Source organism: Guillardia theta (genome assembly GCF_000315625.1).
Source record: "Guillardia theta CCMP2712 unplaced genomic scaffold GUITHscaffold_99, whole genome shotgun sequence".
Lineage (NCBI taxonomy): Eukaryota > Cryptophyceae > Pyrenomonadales > Geminigeraceae > Guillardia > Guillardia theta.
Genome location: NW_005434575.1, coordinates 263,395 through 278,448, shown reverse-complemented (window position 1 = coordinate 278,448; position 15,054 = coordinate 263,395). Strand labels below are relative to the sequence as shown.

The following is a 15,054-nucleotide window of genomic DNA, read 5'->3' as shown; positions in this document are numbered from 1 at the left end:
TGCAAGGCGGCAACAGGATGATGCCCATGGTGATGGTGATGGTTATGGTGATGGGGATCAACATTAGGATGATGATGATGATGATGATTATGATGATGATGATGATGATGATGATGATGATGATGATGATGATGATGATGATGATGATGATGATGATGATGATGATGATGGGGATGATGATGATGGGGATGATGATGACGACGACGACTACTACTACTACTACGATGATGATGATGCGATATCATCAGGTTCAAATCATCTTCGCTGTACTGGGAGTTGAAGAGTAGAGAAACGCATGTGAAGATAGAAGGGGACAACGAACATGTGACAAGAAACCTGACGAGCCTTGTAAGAAGTGAAGGAGGAGTATGCTAGATCAACCATCACTGTGACATTCGGATGTGGATGTTGTTGTATTGTGTTGATGGTGTGACCTTCATACATTGACGTGTTTGCTCTCAACTCAGTTGCTTCATGCCTGCGAAACGTTTCTGGACTTTACAAAAGAGAATCCAGACAGTATCATTACGCACTTGAAAGATATCGTGAGACAATTTCTCTCTTGTTACTTTTGCTGCTGTTGTTTCACATGTTTTCAGTTCTTCTCGGCCATCTTCGCCAACTTTAGAGCGAAAGAAGTTCATTCCTGGAGCAAGGTGAGGGAGACAACAAGAGGAGGATGATGACAAGCGACAAGAAAGAAGTTCTATCATGACGAGGATCCGCAGGAGGCGATCATGAGTCTGAAGCCTTATTTCATCATGGCTGAGCGACAGCAAGCTGAGATAAGATCGTTGGAGAAGAAGAAGATAGAGCTGGAGAAAGAACTGCAACAGTTTGATCGCAAGAAGTTGATGTCCTTGTTTGTTGCCTTCTCAACTTAACGCGCGTCTCGTCTCAGGTCCTTCAGAACCCTCGGCATGCAGACTGAGGACTTCGACTCCGCCATGAAGGAACAACACCTGGTGATGCTGTGAGGGGGAGGAGGAGGAGGAGGAGGTGGAGGAGGTGGAGGTGGAGTTGGAGGTGGTGGTTGAGGAGGAGGAGGAGGAGGATGAGGAGGAGGGGGCGGGAAGGGTTGACCCTGCCGCAGGAGAAAGTTCGGCAGCTGAGCTCTCAAGTGGCGAGGATGGAAACTGAAAGATATGCGGACAAGCTGGAAGTGGAGGAGAAGCTGAAAATCAAGGACAGGAAGATAGCCGAGCTGGTGTGAGGAGGAGGAGAGGCTGACGAAGAGACGAAGACAGGATGGAAGGGGAGGGGAGAATAAAGAGGAAGAGGGGAGTAATTGAGGGAGGAGGAGGAGGAGGAGGAGGAGGAGGAGGAGGAGGAGGAGGAGGAGGAGGAGGAGGAGGAGTTCCTGACATAGGAGCAGATGAATCAGATGTCGCGAGTTGAGACCTCTGAAGACAAACTGACTCAAAGATGCGAAGACTTGTCCATGACGTGCGAGGATCTTAAGAACAACGTGAGTGCTGGGAGGGGAGGGAGAGGAGGCGAGTGGCGGTAGCTTGCCGGAGCTGAAGGGGTCGAGGCAGGTGAAGAAGCTAAAGGAGGAGAAGGAGAAGTTGAGAGACCTGGTGAGAGACTCCGAGGCTGAGCGACTTGCTCTCAAGCTCTCCTCCGAACACCAAATTAAGGTTCCCCTCCTGCTCCTGCTCCTGCTCCTGCTCCTGCTCCTGCTCCTGCTCCTGCTCCTGCTCCTGCTCCTGCTCCTGCTCCTGCTCCTGCTCCTGCTCCTGCTCCTGCTCCTGCTCCTGCTCCTGCTCCTGCTCCTGCTCCTGCTCCTGCTCCTGCTCCTGCTCCTGCTCCTGCTCCTGCTCCTGCTCCTGCTCCTGTTCTACTTCCTTTCTCTCTCATCATCATTCAGAGCCTTCAAACAAGTCTGGAAAGCGAGAGGAGGAGGCATAGCGACGAGAGAACAACGTGGCTCGATTCCTTCGTGTCAGAGAGGTCCTCCTGCTCCTGCTGCTGCTCCTGCTGCTGCTCCTGCTGCTCCTCGTCTCCTCGTCTCCTCTCTCTCCTGCCTCCGTGCCTGCCTTCCTGCCTGACAATGGCGACAAGGTACGACCTGCTCAACGCGATAGAGACGACGAGGCGGCAGCAGCAGCCGGCGATGCGAAGCGACGGAGAGAAAGGTCAACGAAGAGCGTGTGAAGGGAAAGGAGATGAACTTGACCAGCAGGAGGTCACCAAGAGAATGAGATCCCTGAAGCCGACAAATCACAACTGTGAGCAGCCTTCCTCCCTCCTCCCTCCTCCCTCCTCCCTCTTCCCTACTCTCCTCCCTCCTCCCTCCTTACTCAAGTCATCACAATCTCACGAGCTGCCGCAGCTGGCATGGGCTAGTTGAGGTTCTAGTCTGTGGGGGGCATGGCGGTGGTTGAGGGACAGGGCAGGTGGGCAGGAGCACACGGAGCTTGCTAGAGGAGCTCTATGGGGAGAGCTTGTCAGAACAAGATGAACACGTAGCCAAGGTCTTCTTCTCCCTTCTGCTTCCTCTCCTTACTAGTGCTCTGCTCTGCTCTGCTCTGCTACCACAGGTACAGGAGATCCTCCATGACCAAGAGTCCAAGATCGAAGCGCTCGTTATGCACTCTCCCCTGGTACTGTTGGTGCTGGTGCTGGCACTGCCACTGCTGCTCGTCCACCACCTCCTCCTCTGCTTCTTTCACATCAGCTGACGGCAGGCAAGGTGGTCGGATGGCAGCAGCTAAGACGATCATCTACGTTTATTGTACCTACGAATAGGGAGGAAGTAGTACAGGGCAGCACGAGCGAGCGCTAGAGATGTTTTGATACAGAGTTTCTTTCTGTCCTCCAGTTCCCAAGATCACAGAGGAACATCAGTCACATGACAAGAGCCTGACGACGACACTTGGCGGTATTAAAAGAATCACTTGTGAGCTATAAGTACAGATTAATTCACAGTCGATAGATCACTATCGAGATTCAGCGCTGTCTGCAGTCTCGCCTGCCACATGCTCCTTCCCCGCTTCGCCACTCCCCTCCTCCTCCTCTTCCTCTTCCTCCAGCATGATTCCATGCTGCCGCTCTAGAGCCCCACCGAAGTTCATCGGAGCCATCTGATCCTCGTCAGCATTGAGCTCTCGGATCCCCACGGGCCCCGGGGAGAAGCTTTCATCGAACCGGAAGCCCATGTCCGGACGATGATGCGGCACATCCCCTCCCAAGTCAAGGCTGAAGTTCTCGTTGAAGCCCCCGAAGTTGGAGGGGCCGCCAAGCTGCAAGTTCGCCATCTGACCCGCCATGCTCATGATCTCTCCAGGCATCCTTGCAGGAGGGAAACCCTTCTTAGCCTGCAGGAGTACACGAGTCAGGAGGAGGAGGAGGAGAGATGAGAGAGGAGGAGGAGGAGGAGGAGGAGGAGGAGAGATGAGAGAGGAGGAGGAGGAGGAGAGGAGGAGGATGAGGATGAGGATGAGGATGCGGATGCGGATGAGGGAGGCAAGGCGAAGGGAGTGAGGAGAAGAGGGAGGTTGAGAGCAAAGGACCTGTCGTGCAACTGCTTCCTCAGCAGACGGCATGTTCTCAATGCCTCCAGGGCATCGCTTCGACACTCGGCTTTGAATCTTCCTGCCGTATGACCTACAGAATAGACAGGTCAACCACGGACACGATGAAACTGAACGAGGAGGAAAAGAGGATGAAAGAGAGAAGGAGAAAAGGAAGAGGAGCGAAGGAGGGAGGAATGCAGGATGAAGGGAAGGGAGAAGGCAGAGGAGGAGGCGCTCACGTGTTGCGGATGGCGGAGAGATGGGGCTTGATGGCATCCAGGAGCATTTCAAGTTGTGGACTGGTAGCGACCTGATGGAGGGGAAGTAAGGACGAGAGAGGGAGGGAGGAGGGGAGCGAACCTGCAGAGCTCGTTGGATCACGTAGTTGGCGTAAGGATCTTGCAGCAAGCTGAGGATCTGTTCCTTCTGCGCCAGCTGGGTGACCATCAACGCCTGCAAGTGACCTCGATGAGCGACATCTCCAAAGCTTCTCAAGCCAATCTTGCCTGCCCCTCCGGCGAGGCCAGCTGCAGGCACTTCTCTACCACGTTCGAGCTGAACTTTTGCCTGCGACTGGGTCACGGCGCCGTAGGAACAGACCTGGGCAGCTCACCGACTGAGTTGAATGATGCTGATAGCGATGATTGACACGATGTTTGGTCGGTAGGCAGGAACCTGATAGGTAGGCGGTGAGTGAGAGCTTGCACAGACAAGCAACAAGAAAGTTACTTGTTCAAGTACATATTGTACAACATAATTTCCATATTGATCCTGTACGAGCTGGACAGTCTTTTCCACAACTTGCATCACAACCTGACGAGACATCAGCATCCAACTTCCGCATCAGCCTCAACGGCCTCCAAATCTACCTGGTGCTTCTGCTCCGGAGTCGCGAAATCAACGCAACGCTGGAACACGCAGCATCCGTGGCGATGGGACGCGACAAGGATGCAGTGCTGGGCTACTGCATCGTAGATGAATTGGTTGTGCTTGGCATCGAGCTTCTGCAGGCATCGCTGGACGACATGATTACCGTTGAGGTCCTGGATGAGCTGGATGACGCCTCCTTTGAGATGATTGACCACAGCCTGGATCTCTGCTTCGGTCGGATAGTGATCCGACCCAAGACGCTCGATAAGCTTCTGTGCCGCACGGGTCCCGTGGATGTTGAGGGAGATGGGGACAAGGTGGGGAGCGACCCTGCTGACAATCGCAGCACGCTGTTCGGGGTTGCAGTAGTCCAGCAACTTCTGACACAAGTAGTTTCCGAAGGGATCAGTCATGAGGTCGACAATCCTCTCGATCACCTCACTGAAGATAATATCCAAGCTCATCTGCGTGTTCTCTTCCAGCTGCTTCTGGAGGAACCGGCAACCAAGTTGATCCCGAGATAGCGAAAAAATCTGTCCAACAACTTGTTGTACAGATATGAGCTTGTTCACATCGACGGCAGACTTCCTGCCTCGATCATTGATGTTCACCGTCAGACTTGCGGTCTCTGGAATGGGCGGCGCACGGCTTTGCATGTTGTCGAAGCCAGCATTCCTTCCAAACACTCCAACTCCAGGGCCATAGTTCATCGAGACTTTGTTCTGCCCCATACGGTTCCTGTTACCCATGCTCTGCTGCGGGAAAGCACCGCCTTGCATCATAGGGTTGAATGGAACGCCGGGTCCTTGATACATCATTGGCATTCCTCCTTCTGGGACTTGCCCCATCTGAGCTTGTGCCTGCACCATCTGCATCTGCAACTGGTAAAGGAGCATCTGTTGCTGCATCGATTGTGCGTATGCAGCCTCGGCCGCCGATTGCCTCATAGGGTCAGGAAAACGATCTGGCATGAATCCAGCGGCTTCAGGAGGCATAAATCCCGGCGCACCCATGCCGAACGGAGGCATGGACATGCCATTCATCGCGAAAGCGGCCGCATTGGGCTGTATGTTAGGGTCAATGTTCCCGAACTGCTCATTCCCAAGGGTAGACCACGGTTGCTGTGGGAACTGATTGGGATGTCCATCCAAGCCGAAGGCTGGAACTTGCTGACTGAGGACTGAACTATCGGAAGGCCTCTGAGCCGGCGACATTGGCTGGAGCATGCTAGCACTGTTCGGTTGGGCGGGGCTGAGCTGCGAGGAAGAACCATTGCGACCCATGCCGGGTGGGAGCGTGAGTTTCTCGATGTCAAAGTTGAGAGGGCTGTTCATGTCTGAGTTCAAGTAGGAGTTCTCATCATCGAGCCCTGCGCCATTGTCATTCCCACCCTCCAAGGCATTGACAAGACCGCTAATATGATCGTCATTCAGCTCGCTGTCATCGTTGGTACCTTCATTCAGAGCGCCCACACCATTGCCTAGCTCGGCACTTTTGCAGCGAAAATTGTTGAAGACTTTTCCGAGAGCGAGAGCGTCCCAGGCGCTTTCTTCGAACGGTGACCTGATGATATGGTGCGGGGAGGCACTCCTGGCCCCACCCGAGCGGAGGGCATCGCCAGACATTTGCAGCTCTCTCACTCGACCTCTTGGCTGCATGGGATTGGATGGATCGACTGGAGGCTTCTGAGGACGAGCTCGCACAGGAACAGGAGCAGAGACGTTCGAGCCTGACATAGAGTCCGATTCCCCCAGAGCCTGCTCGTTGAGAAATTCCATGGACCCGCCCATCTGGTCAATTGTTCCCCAGACTGGGCGATCGTCACCGTCATTCCCACCTGGATCCAGTCCGAAAATCGAGCTGATCTCGCTGCCAGCCTCTAGAAAGGAATTGGTTCCACTCTTCCCCTTGGCCAGGGCAGGGGCTGGCCCTCCATGCGCGTTGACCCCTGGCATGCCCTGCTGCATCATGCGGTTGTCGGGAGCCTCGTCCCGGGAGTTGGGGTTGCCGACATATCTGAAGCCCAAGTTCTTCATCGGGTTGTTCACAGCATGGGCTTCAGTCGCTGTCGTTGGGTAGTACTGGTTGTAAGAAGCGTTGTCGGCCCTTGCCTCGCCAACGCCAAACGGAGACTGGTAAGAGAACAACGTCTTTGCAGAGAATTCAAGAACTGGAGGGGCCGAGATTGCTCGATCATCGCCATTTCCAACTTGACCATTGGCGTTGTCATATGCTATGACGTTCACGTCCTGTTGAGGAATCTTCATGCCTTTGGTATCCATATTCTGTCCACTTAGGACTACAGGATCGAGCCTGTTGAAGGTTGAACGTCTAGGAATGAGCAATCAGACCTGGGTATTCATGTCTGTTGTCGTGGCAAGGTCTGGATTTTGATAGGAACAGCGATGAGTGTCTGAAGCAAGGTATTCTCAACCAACCAACGAACCCCTTCAAATCATTCACAAATCGAGAAAAAATCTGCTCTCGTTTCAATGTGAGCTCAGAACGTAGCAATCAGTCAGCGAAGCACACGAGACTGCTTCTTTCCTTCACGAGAGCGCAGGAAAGCACCCCGATAGCTACAGCCCTGTCGCTTACACCTCAGGGCAATGATGGCCTTGCTCCTGTCCAGGTCGTACACGTGACCTGTACGCCACGTGAGAGAGGAGGATGTTGCTGTAGATGTGCTCCAGTGTCTCAGAGGAGAGAGGGAGGAAAGAAGGGATGGGGAGGGAGGGAGGAGCAGGAGGGGCTGCTCATTATGGCGCCGGACGCCTGTCTCCTGCCCCCACCATCATAGCACGCGAAGGGAGTGCAGGCGGCTGCGTATGACACTATTTCCTTGGGGGGTCCTTCTGAATCTTTTTTCTGGTCAAAGTACCCACCTCCATATTATTCAAGATACCAGTCCAAAACTAAAATTTTATTGTATATCAGTTTATACTTAATATTTACTAAATTTTAGTACTATAATTACCCACCCTATTTTCCTCAGGATTGGAAGTACCCCCGGGGAAAGCGAAGCAAGGATGCATGCGGGGCTTTCGGTACACAATCTAAGTCAAATTTTCGTTACTCGCTCTGTCTCTTTGTAACGGACAATGACCAAAGGGGGCTAGCAAGGGTGGGTTGCAAACTAAGGGTAGGGGTGAATCAAGTACCCCTCCATGCTCAATCTCAAACCCTCTGCTTCAGAGCTATCATCTATTACTTAAGACTTGAATTACAAAAAGATTCTATAACAGGACAATGAATTCACATTGGTTTAAATAAACAGGTGGGGGTAATCAAAATAGGGGTCATGTCACAAATTAGTGGGGTGGCTACAACGAACGTGGTGACAGCGCGTGCTCACAATAGGGAGTGTTGCGGGTAGGGTAGTCATTTTAGGGGTGAGGGGTACAAGTGGTTAAAATTCCGTCTTGAACGGCCGGTGCTATAAAGTTTCACGAGGGGTGGGTAGTCGAAACGTTATCAAGGTCGACGTGGGGGTATAGTCATTTGAGGGGTAGTGATGGTAAATTTTCTGGAAGTTATTGGCCATCGACAGGGGTGGGTACTATTGCTCTGGAAATTCCATTAGACACAGGACTACCCCCCCTTCCACCCTTCCACCCTCTCAATCTAGGGGTTATTACCAAGAGGGGGGCGATCCAAGGGGGGTAGCACATAAAAAAGGGGTAGGGCTAAATAATGGGGTGAGGACTGGGATACAAATGGGAAGAAGGGGGGGTAGGGGTACTGTAAGTTCGATGGGCTTTATCATGCGGCACGTGAAGCCACAGGCTTTTAACTTAACTTTGAGTAAAGAGACGAGGGCTACTATTACTTATTTCATAGACCACACTCAGTACTGAGAGTCGCCGCCGGGCCGCTCTCCCCAGGCTCCCGCCGGGAGTTCGGGCCCAGACCGTCCGCCGTACTACCTTTCTTTCAGTAAAAGTTTACCGTACCGGGTAGCCTACTGGCTAGTAGAACAGTGCCCGTACGCCGGGCCGGTCCGAGGGCTGAGCCTGAGTCCCGGGCCAGCGGCCGGGCCGCGGACCGTGGCACGGGCGGACGGCGTGGCACGCCGGGCGCCGCGGCCCGGCCGGGCCGCCGGGCGCCCGTCAGTGAACGGTTGGCTAGCGGCCCCGGCCACAGGCGACAGTGGCTGCGCTGAGTGTGACCACACTGGCCCGGGCCCACCGGAACCATACGGGCCCGGCCCAGCCCGGTAGCGGCCCGTGTCGGACCGTACCCCCCGGCCGCGCCGGGCCAGGGTACCGTGAGGCGGTGAGGGGCCGGGGCCCGGCTCCGGGTCAGCGTGGTGATGAGGGCCAGGAAGTTGTGGGGTCACTAATAATGGTTGGTAATGGCTGTACCCTGACCTACTTTGATGATGACCAGCAAGACTCCTCAGAGGCTCTTCCCGCCGCTCCGCCTCCTCCCTCAGGCTCTCCCTCCCTCCCTCCCTCCTCCTCCCCTCCTCTCCCTCTTCCTCTCTCTTCATCGTTGTCACCCCGCCCTCCTCGATCCTCACCTCCTCCTACCTGCCTGCAGGGCGGCGCAAGCTCACGGTCTCCCTCCTCCCTCCCATCTTCTCTGTCGTCTCGTCCTCTTCCTCTCCCTCCAAGTCCTGATCGCAGATCCCCTGCTACTGATCCTCCTCTCATCTCCCGCCACTCGCCTCCTCTCTCCTCCTCAACATCGACCTCTTCATTCTCTTCCTGCTCCTGCTCGCCTGTTCATTCTGCGATGTCACCCGATCCTGTTATCCCGCATAGCTCTCCCTCTCAACCTCTGCCCCTGCCCCTGGCACACGCACCTCAACCTCCATCACGACGCTGCGGCGATAGTGACATGGTAAGGCGGATTTGCCTGGAACCCCCTACCTCAGAGCGAGAGGACACACCATCGCTGTTCACTTACACTCTCCGCCCTCCTCACAACAACAACAAGTCGAGCAGCAAGGATGCGGTCCGTGACTCGTCGACTGACATCGAGTTCCTCCTGTCCTCGATCGCCATGAACGAGGAGCTCTCCCCGAGCGACAAAGAGGAAAAGATGCAGAGGCTGGTGGAAGCAGGGGGGGACGCGGGCGAGGCTGAGAAGGAGGGCGATGAACAACGCTTCCTGCTTCGCCGGCATCGAAACTATGTGATCCAGCCGTACCTCCCAGGTCCAGCATGCGACGGGTTTGCTGTCAAGGACTGCTCCTCCTCCTCTTCCTCCTCCTCTTCCTCCTACTGTCTAGATGGAATCGATTTCTGCAGAACCACAGGGAGGATCCTGATCAGGAGAGGTGTTCTGAAGGAAAAGCAGCATGTCAGGCTCCGAATTGCTGCTCGTCAGGAGAAGATGATGAGGATAGCGCGACTACATCTCGAGGCCATGGTGGAGAAGGAGGGACCGGAAAAGGAGGAGGAGGAGGAGGAAGGGGGAAGGGAGGAAAAGGATGTGGAGTCGAGCAAGCAACACGTATTCCTTGAGTACTGGTCAGACATGCTGGTCTGTGCTGCAGGTGTACACGATTGTCTGCGTCCTCGAGAGGTCTCGGCTCCTGGGCCCGTTATCTTTCATGTCACCCCGGCATTGCCAGAGGGCATGGAGCTTGACGAGAGGACAGGAGTGATCAAAGGAGCCCCTGTGAGAGCAGGAGCAGGAGCAGGAGCAGGAGCAGGAGCAGGAGCAGGAGCAGGAGCAGGAGCAGGAGCAGGAGCAGAAGCAGAAGCCGGAGCCGGAGCAGGAGCAGAAGCCGGAGCCGGAGCAGAAGCAGAAGCCGGAGCCGGAGCAGTCATGCACAACTATAAGGTGGAAGCAGCGAGCATGGGCAAGAGGACTCATGTGTACCTCCATATCCTCGTCCTCGAGCCCCCACGCCTCCTTCGATATGCGTCGACCTACTTCCTTCTGCAGATGCGGACTGCTGCTCCACGGGTGCTGACGCTGAACGTGCTCTACAGCGACGGGTCTCCTCCTCTCTCCTACAAGATCTCGCCGACCTGCGACGCTGTGAAGATCGACAGAGACAGAGGAGACGTGCTGGTGAACTGCTCGGCTCCCTCCCCGCACTCAATTCTCCATCTCGGCGTCCAACCTTGTGGGGAAGGTCAAGGCCAAGGTTGTCATCGAGGTCAGAGAAACGTCTGCGGTGGAGCAGGAGGGAGATGAAGGGGAGGAGGCGGGGGATGGAGGATCCGGTCCCATGCCTGTGGAAGTTGCAAGGTCCTCGTCATGTGCTAGTGCAAGCAGCTCGGCCTCCTCCTGGTCGGTCAGCGAGGAGGGGGAGGAGGAAGGATGTCAGATCATCGAGTTGAACATGGACAGCGAGGAGGATAGAGGAGAGAGTAGAGTCGGGCCGGTTGAGGTGGGGGAGATGGAGCAAGAGGAGGAGCAGGAGGATGGAAGGAGAGCGAGTGGGAGCGATCCAGTGCTTTAAGGAGGATGGGAGGAAGAATTCCAAGACTGAAGACTGCGATGGATCTGTCAAGAACTTTGGAAGAGGAGGAGAGGGAGGGAGAGGGGGGGGGAGGGGAGGAGAGGGAGGAGGGGAGGGAGGAAGAGAGGGAGTACATGGACAAGGACAAGGACAAGGACAAGGACAAGGAGGAGAAGATAGAGCAGGAAAATGATTCAGATGACGCTGATGTGGAAGGGATGGAGGAATCGACTAGATCGTTGCAGGACAAAAGGTTGACAGATGTTGCAAAACCGCAGACAAGAGTTCGACACGGCCAGAAAGCTTCATCGGCAGCAAAAGCGTCTCATCACCATGAAGAGAAGGAAAAGATGAATGTGGAGAAGGAGAAGGAGAAGGAGAAGGAGAAGGAGAAGGAGAAGAAAGATCGGAGGGGGAAGGAGAAAAAGGAGAGGGAGAGGGAGAGGGAGGAGGAGAATAACGCTAGTCAGTCCAATCTCAAGAAGCTGCGGGTGGGGCAGCAAGATGAGGGGAAGAAGAAACGAAATCTGCAGCAGAGGCGAGGGGATGGGACAGCAACGAAGGTTGCAGTGGGGGCGACGACAGAGGAGGGAGCCGGGGGAGCACGAAAATGGCGGGGGACACAGAAGCAGCGGAGGAAGAAGCAGAAGCAAGAGGAGAGGAAGCACATGAAGGACAAGAAGCACGACGAGGAGGAGGAGGAGGAGGAAGAGGAGGAGGAGAAAGAGGAGGAGGAGAAGGAGGACAAAGAGGAGGAGGAGGACAAAGAGGAGGAGGAGGACAAAGAAGAGGAGGAGGAGGAGGATCTCGTTGCCTCCCCTCCTCCGGTACCAGCACTCTCCCTGAGGAGCGGGAGATCTTTCCTGGGCTGCAAAGTGAAGGTGAAGGTCAAGGGGAAGGAGCGGGAAGGAGCAGTCACAGAGCAGGTAGGGGGACGATGGCTCATCAGGATGCTGGACGGGTCCAGCGTAGAGGAAAACATCCCCTCCTCGGGAATGAGAATCATTTTGTCACCGGACGAGGAGGTGGCGAGGAGGCAGGAGGAGGACATTGCAGTCCTGCTGAAGGGGAAGGAGGAGGAGAGGAGGAGGAGGAGGCTCGTGGGGAGTAGAGTGCGCATACTATACGAAGACTCCCAGTGGTTCTGCGGGTGGATCCGAGGGTGCGGGGAGGACGGGACGTTCCTTTTCCTGATGGACGACGGAGATGAGGAGGAGGGCAAGTTCCCGTCTGAGGACAACGACATCGAGATCATCCCTGGCTTCCACCTTCCTGCTCTCAGCGGGGCCTCAGGGCCAAAGGACGGGGAGGAGGCAGCAGTAGGAGCGAGCGATGGACCGGTGACGCCTCCTCCTCCTTCTCATCCTCCTCCTAGTGCTGACTGGGCACGCAGGTAGGGAGGTCGAGAGGGCGACCGCGAGGGCGGCCAAGAGGAAGTCGTCTGTTTGCTGGATTTGATCGTAAAGGTGAGAGGAGGAAGAGGAATAGGAGGGAGGGAGGGAGGGAGGGAGGGAGGGAGGGAGGGAGGGAGGGATGTGTGTGGGGGGAGTAAGAACAAGATCGGGGAGTGTATCAGGAGAACTGAGGGGGATGTGAAGTTAATGTGTGCACAAGAAAGATGATGATTGAGAGGAGGAACGAGGAGTGTAGGAGAGGCAGAGGAGAGGGAAAGGAATGACCCGGAGCTCTGACTTTCTTTGCAGGCCCGCGCCCTTCATTCTCGTCCACTTCCAGAACAAGGAGCAGAAGCTAAGTTGTTTGTCCTTCTCCCTCTCGAAGTGGGAGCCGAGGGGAGTAAAGGAGCTCTTGTTGAAACACACCCTTTCCCTCGTTACTGAACGATACATTCGTCCTTCGATTGGTTCCCGTGCCCTGCTCTCTCTCTCAACATGATCCTCCTCCGAAACATTCCCCTTCTTCTCCACCACAATCTCCTGCCCCCCTCCCCCGTCCTCAACCACCATCCCTCCCTCCATGTCTCTCTCTCCCCTCCCTCACCTGCTTCTCTCATCGGCTGGACCTCGTGCATGAAGTGATTTCCCCTCGCCGGCCTCGATTCCGCATCCTGCAGCACCTGTCATACACGCTCCTGCTTCTGCTCCTGCTCCTGCTCCTGCTCCTGCTCCTGCTCCTGCTCCTGCTCCTGCTCCTGCTCCTGCTCCTGCTCCTGCTCCTGCTCCTGCTCCTGCTCCTGCTCCTCCCCTCTCACTCCTCGTCTTACATGAGGCAGCAGCGTCTGTGCTTTGATGCGGAACAGGCCATCTCCATCCATCCAATCGCGCGCCGTCTCCTCCCGCTCCCTCACGTTGTCTGCTGACAACACACGCCCTCCCCACACCTGCTGCGGCCTTGACCACTCATCGTTACTCTTGAGCCGGATCTGAGGAAACGATGCATTCAGAACCTCCTGCCTCCCACACACATTCACACACACACTCCTCCATCCTCCTCCTCCATCCTCCTCCTCCCCCTCCCCCTCCTGTCCTGCCCCGCCCCGCCCCTCTCCATCGTACGCCGCTGCCCCCATTTTGCCTTCCTCCCAACTGTCTCCTCACCGGCTCTTCCCCCAGCGGCTCCTCCCTTGGCACGAAGTGACTGCTCATGACGATCCCCTGGCTCCTCCTCCTCGGCGGAGTCGTGACGACCTCGTTGGTGTCAGCAGCGAACCATGGCTGCTGCATGCTGATGCTGGGGAGGAAGCGGGAGGGAGGGAGGAAGACCAGCAGGCATGAGATGTCGTCCATCCGCGTCTCCTTGAACTCCCACGCCTTCTTCGCGGTCTCACAAACTTGTGCCGCTGCACTCAGCGGGTCGCCCCTCCCGTCCTCGCTCGCACGCGCAGCGATGTCAACAACCTCGCTGTTCTCTAGCATGTCCCACACGCCGTCGGTAGCGAGGAGGAGGAAGCGGTCGCTGTCCTTGAGCTCGTACTGCTTCACTGTCGGCAACGCTGTTACCCCCACGTCATGCGCAATGGCATCCCCAATTGAACGTGACATTGCCAGCCCTGGACCTGAGCAGAACAAAATTGAATGATCGTTAGAATTCTTTTTGTTGATGTTGTTGTCATTTTCGTTGATTATGATGGTGGAGGAGGAGGATGACGACGACGACATTGGTAGTAGTTGTTGGTGGTATCGTCATGTTCATGCCACAGGATGATGATGGTGGTGGCGGTGTTGATCATGATGATGAGGGGGAGTAATGAGAGGATGCCGCAGCTTCAGAGGGAGAAAGCAACGGCGGATGAGTGGAAAGGACGTTGAGGAGCAGGAGGAGGGGACAACGACGGACCTGCAAGGTCTCTCCTCCACACCCGGAAGGGCCCTTGCTCCCCAGTGTACGCGTCTTCATCTCTGTAGACGACTCCCCCATGGCTCTCGATCCGCTCTTTCTCCTCCTTTACGCCTGTTCTGCCTCTCACGCTCCCTCCCACACGCACGCATGTGACACACCTGGAGTCTGATCCGTGCTCATCGCCACGATCGCCAGCCTTTCCCTCTCCTCCTTCCTCCTCGACTGATTCTCAACAGCATGCGCGAGGATAGCGCGCGAGTCCCCCACGTTGGCTACGAACAGCAGATCGTCCACTATCAGCGCGATGACGGCTGTGCTCCCGCTGGCCATGACGTCGAAGTCAGTCTGCTCAAGGAGCAGACGCTGAAGCTCGCTACAGGTCTCTGACAGTAGCTGAGGGATCCCCTGCCCGCTGTTACCCCCATCTTCCTCCCTCACGCGATCGCTTCCGTCTCTCTTCCTCCCCGGCATGAGCTGCTCTAACTTGGATCCCACAATGGACGGCAGAACTTTCTTAGCAAAGGACGACACTAGGTGCCCCTGACGACCGTGCCCATCGAAAATGCCGAACAGCGACACCCCAAGGTCTCCCCCAAGGAAGGGGCTCAGCAAGAAGGAGTCCTGGTTCTGCTTGTCCAGTCCCTCCCCATCCTTCCCCCCGATGCTGTATCCTGCGTACCACTTTCCCCCTGCAAACTTGTCTTCCTCCTCCTCCTGCTCCCACCCGATCCTGTTGGGAGGTGCGGCAGGAACATCCGCTGCCTGAAGAGCCTTGTGGTGGAGCTCATGCACCTGTTCCTGCCTGTCGAGCAGCTCAAGCACCTCATGCAGACGGTCTCCTCCTCTCATCGAGCTCGAGTTTCCGTTTGCCCCCGTCGACCCCCCTCCAGCTTGAACGGAGGAAGATGAGAACTCCCCGCTCGTGCCGTCATGCAGGTATTCTCTCTC

General features: G+C 55.9%; 5 protein-coding genes across 5 annotated transcripts; 2 read left to right on the top strand and 3 right to left on the bottom strand.

The window, feature by feature from the left end:
• Positions 1-424: 424 nt before the first annotated feature.
• On the top strand, positions 425-2,235 carry GUITHDRAFT_116745 (hypothetical protein; the record flags this gene model as incomplete). The annotated part of the gene is made up of 11 exons (XM_005824092.1): positions 425-427; positions 468-545; positions 600-656; positions 729-850; positions 902-965; positions 1,094-1,207; positions 1,376-1,468; positions 1,539-1,640; positions 1,871-1,953; positions 2,065-2,138; positions 2,186-2,235. The coding sequence occupies 11 exons, from the start codon at positions 425-427 to the stop codon at positions 2,233-2,235; spliced, it is 840 nt and encodes a 279-aa protein (XP_005824149.1).
• Positions 2,236-2,715: 480 nt separating this feature from the next.
• Positions 2,716-5,044, bottom strand: GUITHDRAFT_89808 (hypothetical protein; the record flags this gene model as incomplete). The annotated part of the gene is made up of 7 exons (XM_005824091.1): positions 2,716-3,320; positions 3,516-3,609; positions 3,758-3,828; positions 3,879-3,971; positions 4,025-4,085; positions 4,168-4,331; positions 4,388-5,044. The coding sequence occupies 7 exons, from the start codon at positions 5,042-5,044 to the stop codon at positions 2,943-2,945; spliced, it is 1,518 nt and encodes a 505-aa protein (XP_005824148.1). The 3' UTR covers positions 2,716-2,942.
• Positions 5,045-6,420: 1,376 nt separating this feature from the next.
• On the bottom strand, positions 6,421-7,168 carry GUITHDRAFT_155056 (hypothetical protein; the record flags this gene model as incomplete). Its single annotated transcript, XM_005824090.1, has 1 exon — positions 6,421-7,168. A coding segment is annotated over exon 1 (238 nt), but the record flags the coding sequence as incomplete, so codon positions are not given.
• A 1,957-nt stretch (positions 7,169-9,125) lies between these two features.
• On the top strand, positions 9,126-12,394 carry GUITHDRAFT_145264 (hypothetical protein; the record flags this gene model as incomplete). Its single annotated transcript, XM_005824089.1, has 6 exons — positions 9,126-9,878; positions 10,287-10,415; positions 10,480-10,737; positions 11,055-12,149; positions 12,203-12,275; positions 12,363-12,394. The coding sequence occupies 6 exons, from the start codon at positions 9,126-9,128 to the stop codon at positions 12,392-12,394; spliced, it is 2,340 nt and encodes a 779-aa protein (XP_005824146.1).
• Positions 12,395-13,520: 1,126 nt separating this feature from the next.
• GUITHDRAFT_58537 (hypothetical protein) lies at positions 13,521-14,739 on the bottom strand (the record flags this gene model as incomplete). The annotated part of the gene is made up of 5 exons (XM_005824088.1): positions 13,521-13,822; positions 14,104-14,217; positions 14,265-14,310; positions 14,341-14,539; positions 14,591-14,739. Coding segments are annotated over 5 exons (810 nt in total), but the record flags the coding sequence as incomplete, so codon positions are not given.
• Positions 14,740-15,054: the final 315 nt, after the last annotated feature.